The following is a 19,338-nucleotide window of genomic DNA, read 5'->3' on the forward strand; positions in this document are numbered from 1 at the left end:
CGTCTTTATCTAGACTGACAGCAACAACAGTGAAAATTCAAACCTTTGTAGTATCTGACACTATTTCTCATCTTTGGCTAGCAGATAACCACTTTTACCAGAAAGAAAGAGTAGTTTTCACTCAGCCTTTCACTCAGTCTGCTGGTCAAGTCTTTTTAACTCACGATCGCTTACATTCTCTTCCACCAAGGCATCAAGACACTACAGGGACCTGCCCCTTTCCCATTTAAAGGAGTACCTATTTCAAGAAAAGTCGCAAGTTCAGTCAGATGGCAACAAGCTTCAGTCTCTATGTGAAGTCAGACAAACTAGGCTCAGTTTAACACTGTGCTCACCAGGAGAATTGTATTAAAAAAAAAAAATATATTGTCAGTCACACACAGAGCCCAATTAGTTCTAACACAGCTAGAGACCAGAACTGCAACGTTACCATCATCTAACTGGAGACAAAGTATGCGATTCCACCACACTTTCTAGCCACAGACAAAAGGCAACATCAGCCTGTATTAGCCTTTGTTAATCAGAATCTCTCCCACAACATTTAGCAAGATAACAACTCATCCTCACACTAATTTCACTCCATTATTAGCCACTCGTTTAATTTTTGATCTTTTTTGCAATAACCAGCTGATATCATTCTTTTAAAAAAATCCTTTGCTTTATGAGGTTGCATCACATAATATTTCTCATGAAATTTAGACCACAAACATTCCAAACTTTGTAAGTCATGTTCAAGCACACCTGCTTCCTAGACAAACCACACTACAAACTACTATACAGAAATTCCACTTTGGAACTAGAAAGGTTACAGTAACTGAGCTTCCTAATGCATCTTCATTACAACTGGGACAACACCTGTCTGCAGTAGGTTTAAGCCTCATCTCCTCAACAGGGGAAAAAAACGTTATCAATAAAAACAACTGTTCTCTTCACAAGTTTGGTTGTTCATACTATAAGACTCGAATTTAGAGAGAATATACACCAAAGCGGGTCCCAGGTCTTCACTTCACAGGGCTGCAATGACTAGGAATTTTGCACATAATCCCAGGTTGCCAGTCACAGAATCATTCCATGGCTAATGCTGGAAGGGACCTCTGCCTAACCCCTCTGCTCGGGCAGGGCCAACCAAAGCAGGTTACCCAGAATCACGTCCAGATGGCTTCCGAGTATCTCCACAGACAGGGATTCCATAAATAACACACTGACTGCTTAGGTCAGCATCATACTACCAGCTACCTGTCCAAACTGACTCCATAATACAACCATAGGACTTAAAAGGAATGGCGAACCAATGCCAGAACACTTTTCAATAACTATACTGAGTTTGTGGCTGTTGGTGAAAGTATTTATTTTAAAAAAAAAAGAGGCTTTCCTTGGTTGAGACCTTGGAACACAGGGACTTACCTTTCAAACACGATTTTGTTCACTACTGAAAAGTTCCTGTGAATCACTCCACACACCCCTAAAACCCAAAGTCTGTCCTTGCATATTACAAATTCATCAAATAATGCTGGAAGAGTAAAACTGCCACATCTGCCCAAGTATTTCTGCTGTTACAAAAGATGAAATAGCAATAAAGCTATTTCAACACCCAGATATATTAGCATGTATCAAATTCTTGTCATTGATCTCTTTAGATTGAGTTCAAAACTAATTGACAGACATCACTATCGTCATAAAACCGTGCTCATGTAAAAGCTGTAAATCTTACTCACAGAAGAGTCAATCTGGTTGTATCTTGCAATATCTTTATGAAGAGTCCTCAGAATGATCATAGCCACCATACCAGATAAGAAGAGAACAATTACGAGGGAATTCATTATACTGCAGATAAAGAAAGAGTTAAACTTTCAGTCCACTTATTCAGGTTTCAGGACATGCACTTCAATTCATATCAAGTACAGCTCAAGTCTGAGGAGCAGCCTTAGAGAGTCACTTCATTTAAGTCATTCAGACCTTTTAATATTTTCCCACCCAGAGCATATAAGCTGTTTTAAGTTGTGAATCTTTATGATTTCTTAGGAGACAGAAGTGAGAAGAATGGTATTGCATTATATATTGTTCTCAAGACAGTTACTGCTTTTTCTTTCTTTTACTCCTCACATAGCTCAGAAGTAATTTTCCTAGTGAAACATTTACAGCTCTTAAAGCAGACGATGGTCAAGTGGATTTTGTATCTATTAACCAATGAAATCTACATCATGCCATTTAATGTTTTGTAGAGACATAATTAATCAGATCAGCCTTTTCAAACATTTTGTATTGCAAAGCATTAACGTTTCAACATAAGTTATATACTTACTCGATACCATCTGCATGGTACAGAGGGAAATAAGTAAGAGCTTTTCATATATATCTTTTACTCATTAAAAACCCCTTCTTTTTACTGTATGCAGCTTCCGAGTACAAAACACACAGTACGCATATGTACTTCTCACCTGGCAGTTAGAGAAAGCCAGGCAGTAAGAATACTGCAGAGCAGCAACGTCTCAAAAGTTCTACAGAACGGAAATGATGAAGTAGAACGATGGAAGCTGCTATCATTTTGGATACTATAGTGCATTCCTTTGGTGAACTGCAATACTACGGTGGCTCCCAGGAGATGGAATACTGATAAAAGTTACTTCACATATATAAAACAAGGAAGTCTTCTTGCCTGAAAACTAACAGAGTTTGCTCCACCAGGGCAGAAGTTATACATCCCTAAAAGAACAAACAAGAAATCTCTGTGCTCTCCTACAAGGCTCTCACTAAATAAAGCAAGTCTTACCTAAACCACTGGATGTTTGTATGTGGCATGGACTCCAAAATGTAGTCCCATCTGGATGCCCACTTAATATTATTCTTTTCCTAGAAAGAAATTAGATAGTAATTAATAGATACAAGCACAAGTTCGTTGCAGTCTCTGAGAAGGAATAAGCACTTCAAATCTCTTCCACAAACCCTCCATTCAATATTAATATCTAAGTTTGGTATCAACCCTAAATATTAGATCTTCCTCTTGCATTAATTCATCTCTTAAGACTCTCAAAGTCTTCTTTATTGAAATCTTCTATCCACATCTTCCAACTTCAACTTAGGCTTCACTAAGCCTCATCTTTCCACAATTCAGTATGTATCTGTCTGCACGTCCCAAATCCATGCTGAAAAACAATCACGCCATCGCCACAAGATACTGCCAGCATAGCACGTCGACCTTGAAACTTCAACTTTGTTAAACATAATTTGAGTTCCCCTCGAACTTTTCTCTCTTGTCATCGTTAATACATTTAAGCACGGGCTTCCTTGCTCCCTACCATAATGCTCTCCAATACAGACTATTTTCCACTCTGATTCCTGGCAGATAACTTCCATTTCCAGAGATCCCTGTGAAGGATTTAAGAAGACATCATGCAGCAACTTTCACCTTTGAAGGATGCTTCCACGTTCTATCTCCTCCTGCAAGTGCTCCATATGAGAGCTGTACAAATGATGATTCTTCCTGACCTCCAACCCTTGTCCTCTACAGCCTGTCTCATGTTATCTGCATCTGCTGTCCTGCTACAAAGTTTTATTTCCCATCTGGCACGAAGTTCTGCTGAGTTTCGCTTATTCACCAGGTGGTAAGTTTGTACAGCTAATTCTCAAAATCTAGACTATGCCTTCAGCCTAGAATTTTTAAGTTCCAATTCATGTTCTGAATAAGGAACATGTAACAGTGAAAGGACAAGGTAGCTGAAACTGCTATAAATTGCTGTTTATCAGCCCAGTCAGCAATTCATGACTGAATCCCAGCTAGCTGGGAGAAAGTTTCAGAAGTGTGATTCTTAAGTTTATTACTTGCATATCAAACTGCTCATGTGCTTACATTGTTGTACACTTGTATATAAAGAATTACAGGCATGGCCCTGTATATTTTTCACAGAGAGCTAAATACCTTGTCCATTTCAATTAACTAGAGACACCATAGCTTTCTCATCAGAAGTCAGCTGCCGTATTAGAAAGGACCATACTGTTATGCATTTTACTGGGTTATGCATTTAAGACTACCAAAACTAATATTCTCCTATTTAAAATGTACTTTTCACTGATAAACACTCTCCTTTTACATTATTTTCAAACTAACGATAAAAAGTAAAACAAACCAGGTATTATTACAAACCAAGGAGAAAGGAGTTCAGAGAAAGTAAGCAGTTCTGCAGCACCCGGTGACTGAGGGGTGCCCAGTGCCATCTGCTGGAAGCGCCTGAACCCACAGCAGTGGAGCCTTAACTGCTCTGCTCCCGAGGAAAAGGGAGACGGTAGCCCAAATGACTAACACACTGTGTGAAAAAACGGACAAAGTTCACATTGCAATTTTAAATTGCAATTTATCATCAAGATCTCAACACAAATGTTAACAGACAGGAGGCTCATTCCTGTAGTAAAATTTGAGAGTCTAAGGAGGATGCAGTGTCTCAAGGGAAAAGTAACAGGATACAGAGCCTTGCACCTCAAGGTCACTGGTTCAAATCAAATTCAATTTGGTAGAATGAAAGCTGTTACCATATGACGGCTGTTTGACTGCCTACACAAAATAAGCTGGTGGTCTCAAGCCAAGCTCTGAAAGATGGGTGTCTTACATCAGAAGAACCACCATGCTTTCAGGACAGACTGGAACCAAGGTTTGAAGTAGCTTGAACCAAATTATTCTCACCCCCACAGGAGGCTCGCTTTCCATGCCGGGGTTAAGTCCCAGCAGCAAGAAAGCCTAATTTCCTCCAGTCTAAGTTATAACAGGCTGAATAAAGCATGAGAGTATTAGTAAACTAATTTCTTAGTAAAAAAGAGTATTAACCCTAAAGATAAATGGCCTCCAACTCAAAACCAGCAAGTGAATAACACAAAAGCCATACCAAATGAGACAAACCTTGCAACTTCACTAGAAAAAAGAGCTTTACAGTATGCAAAAATCAACACAACAAAAAAGCATCTCCAAGTATTTATAAACACTTCTTCTACATGAGACTCTCTGTATACTCACTGAACTCTGAATACACAGAGCACACTTCAAAGAAGACAATTATTGCATTTATTCAGTCTACTGCCTTTCTGTTAGTAATAAAATAGGGCAAAAAACCCAGCCTTTATTTAAGCATTCAAAGAGTTACTTAAACCAGGGTAATAGAAAATAGCTTCACAAAACTATACGTATGGAATTTGCACTGCTTTAATCCAGTTATAGTAAATTACCCAGTTGTTTTGATTTCATTTTTCTGGGGAATTACACATTCATGTAACAGCTTCAATACTTACTTCAAATGTCACAGAGTAAGTGTAGATCAAGTTCAGTTTATTGGTGAATTCTCCAGGAATCTCCATAGGTGGACCTTCACAACTTAAGTTGTTCTCATCCGTGTGTTTGTAGCTAAAGGGAAAATAAATAAATATAATTGTATATGATCTACAGGATGAATTTCCTCAAATTCTTTTATAAGGCAATTAAAACAAGGAGAGCTGTGTAGATCATTTTGTACCAGCTATTCAACTTCTTTGAGAACTTGCTTTCCTGCTCTTCTGCCAACAAAGGTCAAACATCTTAAAATTTATTTTTGTTAATACTTATGTTTGTAGCTAGAGATAACTGGAGAAAAATAAAACCATGTATATAATTATGTGTCATTATTCAGAATTTCTGTAACTGCCCTAAAGCCACACCAAAATTGAACAATATTTCTGTGAGAGCTAAAAACTCCACAGAAAGCAACCCAGTGATTTGGATCTTGGATTCCCACCCTACATTCAGGTAATGTCAGTTCACACTTCTAGGCATCTGAGAACATTATATGTGAAGTTGTTTCCTACGTATGTGGGAGACAAGAACCGCAGACATCTGAAAGATCGTGAGATGTGGTTTATTGATCAGAATGAAGTCCCAGTTCTAAGCTAAAATACTGACAGTTAACCACGCTGTGAAGTCTGGAGATCTTACCTTGGTAAGATGGTAGAGAAGCATTTTATATTAAAATTACCATCATATCTCCTTTCCACTTTTTAACAAGGCTGCATTATCAGTAAGGGACTTAACATCAGTGTGTGCTTGTCAGTAAGGAAGACAGAGTATTTCTTGGCAATCCCCACAGGTTATCACCTTCCTTCAAGTTTCATACAGAGACGGGTGTTTATCGTATTTTACTTCGGTGGATTTGAGAGTGTCTTTTTTTAATTCCTATTATTTTTCTACACCAGAGCAAAAGAAATGACCATGGAAACCTTTCTGTTTTCCATTCCTATACAAATAGTTTAATTTCACCTCTCAGACTTGTGAACTCTGAAAAATACAGAACAATCCAGAACAACATTCTACGTTCTGAAGTTCAAACATGCAAACTTTTTGCTGGTTTCACCTTACAAACACTGCAGCTATAGAAGCACGAATTAAAAGAAACCTTAAGGTTTGCTTGAATTCACTCCTTTGTATCTCCTCTAACACTGGAAAATAGCTTTCCTCTCGCACGTCTTGGGCAAGTTGTATTTACCCAATTTAGAGAAACAATTCTACCTCACATACATTATTACACATCAAGAACTAAGCCAAGCCACGAGATAACAAATTTCCATGAAAGGCCTACGGTGCTCCAACTACAGATACTCCTGCCTCACCAGGAGAGCATCAAGGTTGAAGCAAAGCATCAAGCAAAACATCAGATCAGAGAATGACAGAATCAAGGTTATGCGCAACCTAACGGTGCCCCCTTGTGGTCCGCATTACTGTTGAAACATTCTCATCTTTCAGCCACTCAGGACGCAACTGATGAAGTGTTAAATGGAAAATGGAGAAGGTCGGTAGAATCTTCTTGCAATCATCACAGAGTAGAGATAAATGGAAGGAATAAACTTGCAAAGCAAGTATAATTTACTAAAAGCACATCATTCCATCGCAACAGAAAGAAAAGTAAAGTATACTTGAGTCATGTTTTACCATACATGTCTGTACCACCTAAGAAAACTGTGGTAGTGTAATTTAAGAATGTACTTAAATCTCTGTAGAAAAGAGGGAAGAATTTAGCTAAAAAAACCATCGCCTTTGAAATCTTATAAACAGACTGCAGTTTTCAAATGAACTGTGCACAGACCGACAAGAGGCCAAAGCAACGCCTTCAGTCTGTTTCTGATCTCTGAAGTGTTACACCTCCTCTCTGGTCAACACAGAAATGCAGAAGCTACTGTTTAAGAAAATAAGTTAGCTGTCTTAGAAAATTAGTCACCATCTTTTGATGTTCTGAATACCAGCATTAACCTGATATTTCACCTATGCCTCAGTATCAAAACCAACAAAGGAGAAAAGGTACACTTGTACAGATACTAAATACCGCACATTCATACATCATACATTTGGGAGGCAACGCAGCAATAAAAGATGACATGGGAAACCCTCACTCAATTAAAGAATGTTTCTCAGTATATCTGAAAACATGTCTTTTAAAAGAAAGTAATGCACACCCAGATCCAAATCAACAACAATCATTTGTGTCAGGTTCTAAGGGTCTGCAGGAGAAGTTTTCCAATCAGAAAGGACTTTGGGGAATATTTTCTAATCAAAGTTAAATGACAACTGTGGAACTGTCCTTTGTAAATACATTTCCAGCCCTGAACCAGTACACTGGAGCTCTGTAAGAATTCAGAATAACCAGATCCTCAGAACTCAGTGACACTAAGTATCATCTTTTAAGCTTGCAACCACTGTTCCTTCTCATCACTAGTAGAAACCGCTCCTTTAACGCACAATTACCTTTGCGGTCTCAGTCTCGCCATCACCAGTCTTGCACCAGGCCAGTTTTCATCCTTCCCACTATGGTACATAATCGTTATGTCAACGTGGTTGAAGAGGTAGAAAGTGTTCTTCTTGTTAAACTCTGACTACAAAAAACATCATCAAGAGATTGAGAAATTTCAACAGGAGAGGGCGGCAAGGAGTCAAGAACTCTAAAACGAGACTGCTGACTTTTCTACAACAATTTTCTGCATACCAGACAGCTTCCAACACAACATACACCAGTATCAACTTAACATAAAAACAACCTCACATAAAAAGTAATAGAGTTGAACACCTAACTAGAACAGGTTATTCCATTCACAGACCATATTCAATAGTCTAGAGAGCCTAATGAAGTTAGAAGGCGACTGCAGAGAGTAAATGAACATGCACGGCAAATGCTTTGCCTCCAATAAGCATCAGATCTGCTGAACACAAAAAATTGAGTGCACTGCATAGAAGCAGTAAGTCACATGGCAGAGCAGAGTCACAGCAGAGTTCTCTCCTCACTGTCAGAGCAGTCTGGTCCCTCACCCCAGGAGGGATAGAACTGTATCACTATTACCTGTAACTGCACTAGTTCACCATGGAACTCCTAGGATGACTAACATATTTCAAATTGTTGTCAATATAATTCCTTCCCTGTCACAGCTGTGTGTTATCTTCCAGCCATCTGGAAAACTCCTGACACATTTAACTTGCAAATTGTGCTAGACAACTTTCGCAACTAGAACACCGTGCACATTTCTAGGTCTTCACTAGAACACTTCTATCTGACATTTATAAGGAAAGGTCCTTGCATGCAAATACAGTATGGACAAAGAATGAATAGGTACAAGGATGGATACATGTGGAATTTCAAAACCAAATCAATTTTCTAAGGCTTTTAGACACCAATACAGTTATTTTATAGCCATATCTGCATTGTTCAAAAGAACTACATAAACATTTTTTGGACAATTGTATCAGCGAAATGCTGGACACAGAGGCGGCACTGAGCTTTGTCAATGCCCACGTTGTGAACATTAGCCACATTTAAAAGGATAGCTGTTCTTTTTCAGGAAAAGAAAGCTTAAAAACAAAACTGTAAATGAAATTACACCTGCTATAGTAATGAAAAAAAAGTTCCACCACTTACATTTATAACACAAGCGTCTTTAACTCTACCATCTGGAGTAACAAAACATCCTATGGGGAATCCTGGATTGCAGTATTTTTGTCCATCTTCCACATCATAGCACCATGTTACTGGCATGTTATCAATAATCCTACACAGAAATCAAAGAACATGTCCTCAGAAAGGGATGCACCTTAGTTCAAATTGACTTTTAACATTCAGGTAATGCACAGTTTTCACTAGTGCCCACAAGACACAGTACAGGACAACTGTCACACAGAAAGAAGAAAGCAACCACTTGGAACACAGATAACAATGAAAAAAAGGAGCAAATAAAACCTCAAACCCAACCTCAAGCACACAACTCACCAGTGATGCTGATAATTCAGCTGCATCCCTTTCTTCAAAAAAGCCAGTTTGGTTTTATCAGCACTGTTTCCTGGGTCATATGATCTTGTACAAACCTTCTTGCATGTTTCTTGCTTTTTAAAGGTGAACTGTTAAAAAAGCAAGCAAAAACAGTAATTTCAGTTTTGCTTCAAAAATCCTTTAGAGACATTTTCTCACGTAAAGAGGTCTTTGAGATACTTCATCTCCTTGCTATACAAGTCTCTAAATCCAGAATTACCTATACAACACCTTTAACTTAAATTCTAGGATTATGTATATCCAGCAGCAATAACCCTCATTTATACTGCTAAAAATCTCTTCATTAGCCCAAATAAACTACCTCCAAATAAAACTTGAGGTCTGGAATCTGAAAAATAGTAGAAATGGCAAGGCTTTTTCCTTTTACCACTTTGTTTATTTTGGTAAGTTCATCATTTGCTAAACCAGACTTAACTACATCCTTTTTGAAAGTTTACTTTCGGCTACATTTGCCCACAACAATTAAGTCACTAGACAAGGTTTCCAAAAATGTAACAACTTGCGCAGCATCTAGGCTTCAAGTGCAGACACGACCTATGAGAAACATGCTCATATTTGTTTATCAAGCTTGTCTTCCAACCTCGCTAGGATTTACCTGTTAATGGAGCTAGCATACTTACAACATGACAGAAAACTTTAACATTATCAAGGCCTAAGTGCTAATCAATAACAAGGCCTTTTCTAACTACTATGGTATACAGCCATTTCAAACAAGCAATTGTTATAATACCTCATCTAATAAATGGGAATCCAGCCCAAATGACCCATTAGACTAAGTATATAAAACCTTCTTATGGCCAGTAGTTGTAAGACTTACATTAACTGAAGAGAGTCAAAGATAAAAAAAGACTTCTAGGAGCATCTTACATATGGGAGGAAGCACCACCTCCTCAACAGTCCTACAGAAAAATGTGACCGAGTCCCTAATGACCAAGCCCCTAATGACTGAGCAGCAGTAGATTTGGAAACTGCTGCCTTTTTCTCACAGGGATTTGGATTATCTAGCAACCCTCACACACAAAATAGCCCAGTTTTCAATTTTGCCAACAAATCCAATTCTAGAAGCTACACTTGAACAACATACAGCTTTCAAGCGTTTAGTGCCAGTGTTTGATCACATCTCTTTTACTGCTAATATTTTTCCCAAGTTGATTGGACAGGTTTATAGAGATGCTACATTTGGTCACTGCTAATGCAGGGCATGATACAGAAAAATACCACACATCTAATCTACAAAATACTTCTATACATTTATTATATAGAACAAGTGCATCCACAATGAAAAACTTGGGTTTAAACAACAGATCTTAAGTGTGTACAAGTAGGGAACAGCTGGAAGTGAGCCCTAACTTGACTTTCCCTTTCTGCTCTGGAAGCTGCCTAACAGTACAACCAAGTATACAAAGCAGTTCACAGGTCACCAGTTTACAGCCTTCAACATTACATTTAAACAACCTAATGATTTCAGATCTCCTAACTCATTACACACCCAGCTGTTAACGAAGTGCTCAAGATATAGTTTCTGGACATCTTTATCACAGAGGAACAGAAAAGAAGAATGATCACAAGTTAATCTTTATATTTTAATTAGGCACCCTAAAATGCCTTTGCAGTGGGGATGGGAAGGGTTTTGGTCTTATTACATAAATATTATAAAGATCATGTCTAGAAAAATAAATAATCAAACAATCATCAAATCTTCAGCTATGTCTATAGATTTGTAAATAGCAAACAGCTAGCAAACTTAAACAGGATGAACTTCAAGGGATAAAATAACCTTATACGGAGACGATGCTATTCTCTCCCCAAATAGCACTTGTCCAAGATTTTCTGAGGGTCTTTTCTCTTCCGTGTCTTGACAGAAGTCAAAACTGGAAAAAAGTTGAAAAGATTACCTTTAATTTTTACTTGACATATAACTGTAAATATCAGCCTAAATCAACTTCTTAAATTATATCCTTCACATGACAGTTTTCATGCCTCTTTTGGCAAGTCAACCACTGCTAGTAAACATTTGAGAGCCTCTGCAAAGAAATTTGCCGTATATTACATAGAAATATTTTTCTATCAAATTCAACCAAGATATATCACAGCTGAAGTATCTTTAACGAAATGCATGATGCTTAGTTCAAGCACCCTTTTCAAACAGGAATTTAAAACAAGAAAATGTTTTATATTAGGAAAAAAAAAGACTGCAGTACAGACTGTTCATTTCTTTTGCAAAAGAAGTTTCAAAAAAGCAACCACGCCTTCTTCTCTACAATAATCTTTATGTCAATAGTATTTAACATGAAACATAGTCTAAAAAAGGGAAGTGCTTTAAATATTCATGTGCCAAATGCCATTCATCAATTCTTTTCAACTACATACAGTCTGAAACAGCTGAAAATGGAAAAGAGAACATAACCATTCCAGATCTCTGTTATTTAAACATTGGTAAATTACAGGGAAAAAAAATTGCTTATCTTTGGGGAATAAGCAGTTTTTCTCAAGAAGTGATCCTAAAAGCACTGGCTTCCATAAAGTTTAATACAAACAGAGACACTACGGGCTTTTCAAGGTAGTCTTTCATCTTGCTACTACCACTGCACTGCACAAGACAAGCCCTACAATACCTGTAAGCTTCTCTTTTCTCTGAGCCCAACAGCAAGACTGCAAATCACACTGTGTATCATTCCTTAGTAGGCCTACAAATATCTGCCAAAGCAGGTAACAGTTTTCACAGATCAGAATCAAAATAAAAAATAAATAAATCAAGAATTAGATACAAGGCATTGGTGGAAAAGGGAAAAATAACAATGACTTTTCTTGTAATTTCTTTTATCTGCCAAGAACAAGGAATGCAAAGCTCCTGCTTTCCTAGATTTGACTACCAGGAAGAACCTCCAATCATATCAGAATTTCAACACTAAATCTAGTATTCAGCTCAAAAAAACGCACACACTAAAAACCCAGCAATCTTGTCTTTCAACAATAACAGAGGATGATCCAGAGGCACAGGTGTGGCCTTCATCCTTTCCACCCTCTTGTACCTCATTCCAGACGCGGAAAACTTCATTTATTCTTCCACCCCTCCATCCACAACAGCAGCCAGCAGAACAAGGCATACTCTATGGGGAGTTTCATCACCATACTGAGGATAGAAAGCAGCCTTTCCAAAGGCTCGCAGAAGCCTGTTGAAATGTACTTACGCATCATATTCATATGGGAGAACTGATTCAACCGAGTCCAGTCTGTTCACAAAGAGCTCAATCAGTGACTGAAACAGGGAAGTAAAAGTAAGAAAATACAGACTTGTAAAAACGAAGGTGCGGCCAACACAGAATGTGTGGCTGGCAGGTAAGAGCTGTGGCACATTTGGGAGCTCACCATGCACAGTGGGGTCACTACAGCCTCCAACAGCCCTGAGGGCTGCTGATGTAGCAGGGCTGCATCAAAAGAAGCGTGGCCAGGAGGGCGAGGAAGGGGATTCTGCCCCCTCTGCTCCACTCTCAAGAGATCCCACCTAGAGTCCTATGCCCAGCTCTGGAAACCCCAGGAAACATAAGGATATGGAACTGTTGGATCAGGTCCAGAGAAGGCTACAAAGGTGATGCGAGGGCTGGAGCAGCTCTGCTATGAGGACAGGCTGAGAGAGCTGGGGTTGTTTAGCCTGGAGAAGGCTTTGAGGAGACCTTCGAGCAGCTGCCAGTACCTGAAGGGGCTGCAGAAAAGCTGGGGAGGGGCTGTTTACAAGGACATGGAGTGACAGGATGAGGGGGAACGGCTTTAAATTGGAGAAGGGCGAAAAGGGGGGGGGGGGGGAGGGAGGGAGATATAGATTAGACATTAGGAAGAAATTCTTCGCTATGAGAGTAGCGAGGCCCCGGCCTAGGTCACCCCGAGAAGCTGTGGCTGCCCCATCCCAGGAGGTGTCCAAGGGCAGGCTGGATAGGGCTGTGAGCAGCCTGGTCTGTGGGGGGTGTCCCTGCCCATGGCAAGCGGTGGAAATGGATGGGCTTTAGGGTCCCTTCTACCCTGCACCTTCCCATGATTTCACGACCCTCCCGGCGTGCCTGAGCACCTCAGGGCGCAGAGGGCGGGTTCCAGCCCAGAACCCCCGAGGGCAGAAGCCGGACCCTGCCCGGGCCTCACCTTGCAGCCCTCGCTCTCCTCGCCCTCCTCGCAGAAGCTGACGGGCGCCAAGCCGGGCAGGTAGAAGGCGGCACAGAGAGGGGCCGCCAGCAAGAAGCCGGCCGCCAGCAGCCTCATCTTCCCGCGCGAAAGAACGAAGGCAGCATCGGCCGAGGCGGCGGCCGCGACTGCCTCGGCAGCGCCTGAAGGAGGCGGTGTCACGCGCGGCGGCGCCTGCGCGGGAGGGTGTGTGTGTGTGAGGCGCCGGGCGCCATCTTGAGGCAGGGCGGGGCTTCAGCCGTGCCTACCGCGCTCTGCTCGGTGCGCTAAGGGGGTGTTTCACATGAGAACAGTTGAACCCAAACTATTCTATGATTCTATGAACGTTAGAATAATGCTAGAATGGTTTGGGTTGGAAGGGACCCCAAAGCCCATCCAGTGCCGCCCCTGCCATGGGCAGGGACACCTTCCACAGACCAGGCTGCTCACAGCCCCATCCAACCTTGGACACCCTCAGGGATGGGGCAGCTACAGCTTCTCTGGGCAACCTGTGCCAGGGTCTCACCGCCCTCGTGGTGAAGAATTTCTTCCTAATGTCTAATTTAAATCTTCCCCCCCTCCAATTTAAAGCCATTGCCCTGTGTCTTATCCCTCCATGTCCTTGTAAACAGTCTGTTCCCAGCTTTCCTGCAGCCCCTTCAGGTGCTTAAAGGTCACTATAAGATCTCCTTGGACCCTTCTCTTCTCCAGGCTGAACAACCCCAGCTCTCTCAGCCTGTCCTCTATGGAAGGTGCTCCAGCCCTCTGATCATCTTTGTAGCCTCATCTGGACCCATTCCAACAGCTCCATCTCTTTACATTGAGGATTCCAGAACTGGACAGAAGACTCCAGATGAGGTCTCACTAGAGGGGAGCAGAGGGACAGAATCCCCTCCCTTGCCCTGCTGGCCACATTTCTTTTGATGCATCCCAGGATACAGTTGGCCCCCTGGGCTGCGAACACACATTGCTGGCTCCTGTCAACCAGTAGTCTCCCCAAGGAAGCGGTGGATTCCTCTACACTGGACATTTTTAAGGCTCAGCTTGACAGGGTGCTGGGCCATCTCATTTAAACTATGTGTTACCTAAAAAAGTTTGGACCGGATGATCCTTGAGTCCCTTCCAACATGGCATTCTGTGATTCCCCTGTGGTGACTCATATTAGAATGTCTTTCAGTTTTTACGCCCCAGCATAGCAGAGAAAGACTTAAACTGGATTTTACCAGCTCAGAAAATAGCGGTGGATATGCAAGATTTTGTATTGCAACCTTTATCTGCAACCCTACAACTTTTAAGAGTTCTGTTTGATGGTTTTTTTGATGTCTGGTTCAGCAGCTTGTGGTGTTTGCAGCCAACAGCAGTGGGATACCCACCAGCTCATGGTGTCCCATAGCTCCTTCCTTCAATGCAGCCACAGTGGTGCCACAAACGTGATGCCAAGCTCCAGCCTTGCTCGTTCAGGTGGCAACGGCAGGTGTAGCACCTAGGGACAGCTGCAAAAACTGCCAGAAATGGGGCAAATTCAAGTGATGGCTCCAAGCCCAGCTCCATGCTGTCGTGGCAACACAGATACTGCTTTCTAAGACATTGCAGTAAACATTGCTGTCAATCCCAGGGAGACAACACCTCCATCTTCCTCTCTATATTTTCCATTTAGGCAAGATGTTGCCACTCTGGTTTCCAATATGTGACATTACATTTGCATTATTCTCACCATGTCCAACAATTTTACAGAACTCATCAATCACTGGTGACTTATCCTTACCACAGGACAGTGCCAGGCAAAAGGAGAAAGAATAAAGGGTGCATTATAACTGCTTATTTTGTGTCTTTGCATCTGAGCCTGAAAAACCTGAATGTTCATTTCAGGCAGCTCCATCTATGTCTTAGGAACTTGTGATCCACCTTGTATTACTAAACCAAAAGAGGCCACAATCAGATCCCAAACACGTGATTTGGGAGAAGCACGTTAGGGAGTTGCAGTTTAGACATAGTTGACAAAGTCAGTGCCAGAAACAATTATTTTGTTCTGCTGTCATCCACTCTAGTATGAGTTTTAGAGAGGGAAAATGCTGAATTTCTATAAATACCTATCAACTGACAGCTGACTGGAAAATTGCACTTTGTCATCAAAGTATTAAACTGATCTTTTCGGTTATTATTTTTTGACTATCTATCTAGAGGGAATTACATTCTCTTTTTTAGTCAGTCTGAATGAATCTTCCGTGAGCAGATTATTTATGTATTCATTAGTCCTCATTCCCCAGCCCTCCTGAACCCTTTATCCAGTTTAAACCCAGAGACTGATGAAGTTGGTAAAAGGCTAAAACATTTGATGAAAATTTGCAGTATGGTACAAAGGAGATCCAAAGTACTGGCCTCTGTATAAACAAATTTGTAGCATAAATTCAACTACATTGTTAAACATCATAGGATTCATTCAAGAGAGTGACATATTAGGTGAAAGCTACCACAAAAAAAATCATAAAATGTTACCGTTACGGCATGTTGTTCACATCTTCTGTCTGGTGGGCTCACTTTTATAGTTATCAATAAAAAGGCACAAAGAGATCAGTTTATATGTATGTGGAATTGTAAGTAACATACTTTATGACATTTCTTCTACTCTTAAAAATGTAAGGAAAGTTTTCTAACTGTGATAATGTAAGGGCAAGTGTATCTATGCTAGTTAGACAGCAACCACCTTCCGTATAAATGTTGGTGGAGTTTTCCTGGCCTCTTTGCCCACCTATCTATCTATTCTGTAGGGGCCAGTATTAGGACCTCTTATTACTATCTTAATATCCTATCAGAAAATTCAAAGTTGAGAGATCATATGCAAAAGAAACTGTCACGGCTCTTTAGCCTTGAACTTCTTACTCAATGAAGCATAAGCGGGATTTGTTTCCATTCAGACTGCAGTTTGTTCCCTGTAGTTCTTCTACAAAAATTCAAACTTACAAAAAAGTAAAAAAGTAAAAAAAAAAAATAGGGGAGGGGAAAGAACTAGAAGAATTATATGTCTTTTAATCCTCTATGAAAAAGATCTGTCTTGCTGAATGTGGAGAAGACCACACATAAACTGTGTAGAGTAATACAGTAAAATACTGTTCTAGCTTGTGGTGTAGATGGAACTAAGGTTATATCAGAAACCTGATGAAGACATTTTTTAGGACAAAGGATAAGAAGAATTTGGCCCTAATTGAGTTAACAGCAGTTATGTTCAAATGCTGTTTCAAATGTAATTACGTTCAGGCTAATCCGACTTAGCTACATGTAAAGTATGTGTTAACAGAATGTTAATAAAATGAAGCCTGGAGCTACCCATGGAATATTTTCCTCTTTTAATCAGAAGAAGAAAAAGAGATTTCAGTTTGCATTTGCTTATCTTTCCAATTACTTGGGAGGCAGCCAGCAAACACCCTACTGGAGGTCATGGAAGCACACAGAGATTTCACACATAGATGGAGACTATTTTTAGCATGTTTCTTACAGGACTTTATTGTTCACTCTCTGTTCCAGGGAGGCTCTGAGGTTTAAAATCTTCTGTATTGAAACTAGAAGTTGAATGTTTTTTTCATGTGATAATCGGATGAGTATCTAGCTATGCTGTTCTTTGGCAGCTGCATTCTTATCTCAAGCAGTGCCCTCCCACTTTGTTACCGAAGGTCATCTTTCCCTTTTCCCACACACAGTAACAGCACCCGGAAACTCTTAGCATCTATGTGGGAACGGTGATCATCTTTAAATATGTACTACAGTCTAGAGCAGTGTTTGAGAGCTATCTTCTTCTTTTGTATTCTGAGCAGATCTATGAGGTTGTCTGAAGCAATATTGCCTTCTGCTTTCCCTAAAACAAAGAACAGTTTGAATATCAGTGTCTGAACAGAGGAGACTGAAAAACTGAAGATAAGAGTAGAGGTCTGATATTCTCTTATCAGGATGCAATGTTTGCACAGCTCTGCGACAGTAATGGTACTGAGTAGTCTATGGACTCTTTGGCACCTCCCAGAAATGATGTTCTGCAGGGTACCAACAGAACAGAAGGGAGAACAGAAGTCAAGAGAGGAGTTGGGCAATGTCCATCCCATGGTACCATAAGGTAACGTGCTGGTGGACCATATTCTTTGTCTCCTATGACACTTAAAACACAACAATGCCTAGGAAACCACATCACTGTTTCTAATCACTTCAACCCCACCCTATCCCCTCCTACCCCTGCATAACCCTGGTACAACTAATGGTATGGGAAGGAGTCAGAAGGGCAGTAGGTACACTTGGGAAAAGTACTGGGTTTTGCCCTTTAACTCCTAGCAGGTTCGCTGTAGGGACTACTCAAGGAATGGATGCTATGGTGTCTGCAGGGAAAAGACTGGTATGGACAGTACCAGTACCTTCCTTGGTACCAGGCTCCCCTGCCTACTGTGCAGCATGGATGGCCTTTGAAAAGCCACCAGGGGACCTGGTGCAGTACAGGAACATGGAGCACCTCTGGAGACCAGCTTCTAAGACCCGGCAGACATCCCTCAGCACTGCAAATTCCCAGGAACAGGGAGGGACTGGCAGTTGGCATCCAGTTACTCAAACCTGGGATGAGGGGATTCCATTGAGGTTCTGTTTTAAGTCCTCTGGTTAATCTTAGTGAGATTTCAGCATGGGAACCAGGCATATTAAATAATTTACTTGTGATACAATTTGGCAGTTCCTTCACTCACACAGATGAGTCAGGAGCTACATGAAATCCTGAAACTTTCAATTCCTTGGCTTTTGCATCCTGTAGAAATCAACGCTAAGGGAGCCTTCTGGGGCCCTTCTTAAGGAGTAGGAATGGGTGTATTTACAGGTCCTGGCTCCCAGTTTCCAGGTGCCAAGTTCATTGTGGTGCTGGAATCTTTATAAAAGGTAATAAATGGAGTCAGACTTGCAAAATAGCGACCCTGTCCAAAACCACACAGAACCCATGATCAGAGCTTCCCTTCTGGTTTTGTCACTTAGTTTTTAAGAAAGGAACAGAAAAATCCATTTCTGGTTTTGTATCAAAAGACTTGAGTGGTGATTTGACTGGTTGACTCTAAGAAAATAGGCCTTGTTGACTGATTAATTCCAGTTTAGATAATTGACAAGTTCTAATTATGAAAACTTAGCCAATTTTGTATGCACAGACTTTGTCCTTGCAGGAAATACCTGCAGCTGAACTTAAGATATAACTAACAGAGTTAAGCAGACACAAAAGTTTATGTTACCAACATATTTCATTTTAAATGACAGTTATTTCAGCCTAAGCCTCCGAGGAAGGGGTACTGTCAGGTCCTTATTAATTAAACTAAAACCGCCTGAAGCCAGTTGTGGCTGTGAGAATTAATTGATAAGTTTTGTTGCAGCTGGTTTGTATGTTTAATTATCTTGTCCTATAAATCTGTCTTGTAAGATGCAGCTGTTTTAAGTCAAGAGAGAACCTGTCCTAGGGCTGTGAGAATTTATGAATACCCTTAGTTGTCTTGTAAGATGCAGCTATTGTAAGTCAGGAGATAACCTGAAGGTAGTCTCCAGATATGGTTGGATAACCTAAAAAAAAAAGAAAGGAATAAACGTTCTTTGAGGATTTACATGATTCTTTGTTTCTCACATGGCTGAGAGTTTGACCCTGGTTTAGTGGCAGACAGGAATGGTTAGACTCAATGATCTAAGAGATCTTTTCCAGCCTAGTGATTCTATGATTCTCTGACCCTCCGCACAGACCCTTCCCCAATGATAACCGCCCCAGCCACGAGTGATTTCGCTCTCACCGCAGCCGACGGCCCGCCGCGCACAGCAAGCACCGCCGCCCGCTCCTCGCGGCTCGCCCCGACTGCGCGACACCCGCGCC

The 19,338-nt window shown here is 40.8% G+C and overlaps 1 protein-coding gene and 1 long non-coding RNA gene across 2 annotated transcripts in view; both read right to left on the reverse strand.

The window, feature by feature from the left end:
• The window catches only part of LOC104060681 (transmembrane 9 superfamily member 2), a 28,766-nt gene extending 15,103 nt beyond the window's left edge, over positions 1–13,663 (reverse strand). Inside the window, exons 1-9 of the mRNA XM_009562506.2 lie at positions 13,455–13,663; positions 12,512–12,579; positions 11,098–11,191; positions 9,261–9,388; positions 8,913–9,042; positions 7,751–7,878; positions 5,275–5,386; positions 2,771–2,850; positions 1,716–1,824 (exon numbers count right to left, since the gene is read on the reverse strand). Of these exons, the coding sequence (XP_009560801.2) occupies positions 1,716–1,824; positions 2,771–2,850; positions 5,275–5,386; positions 7,751–7,878; positions 8,913–9,042; positions 9,261–9,388; positions 11,098–11,191; positions 12,512–12,579; positions 13,455–13,571 (966 nt within the window). The 5' untranslated portion in view covers positions 13,572–13,663. The remainder of the gene's footprint in view (positions 1–1,715; positions 1,825–2,770; positions 2,851–5,274; positions 5,387–7,750; positions 7,879–8,912; positions 9,043–9,260; positions 9,389–11,097; positions 11,192–12,511; positions 12,580–13,454) is intronic.
• Positions 13,664–16,739: 3,076 nt separating this feature from the next.
• On the reverse strand, positions 16,740–19,335 carry LOC128853208 (uncharacterized). The gene is made up of 3 exons (XR_008451525.1): positions 19,259–19,335; positions 18,960–19,037; positions 16,740–17,322 (listed from the first exon to the last, which is right to left on the reverse strand). It is a non-coding gene; the product is annotated as an uncharacterized LOC128853208 (long non-coding RNA).
• Between the last annotated feature and the right edge of the window lie 3 nt (positions 19,336–19,338).

Source organism: Cuculus canorus, chromosome 10 (assembly GCF_017976375.1).
Source record: "Cuculus canorus isolate bCucCan1 chromosome 10, bCucCan1.pri, whole genome shotgun sequence".
In the NCBI taxonomy this organism is placed as follows: domain Eukaryota; kingdom Metazoa; phylum Chordata; class Aves; order Cuculiformes; family Cuculidae; genus Cuculus; species Cuculus canorus.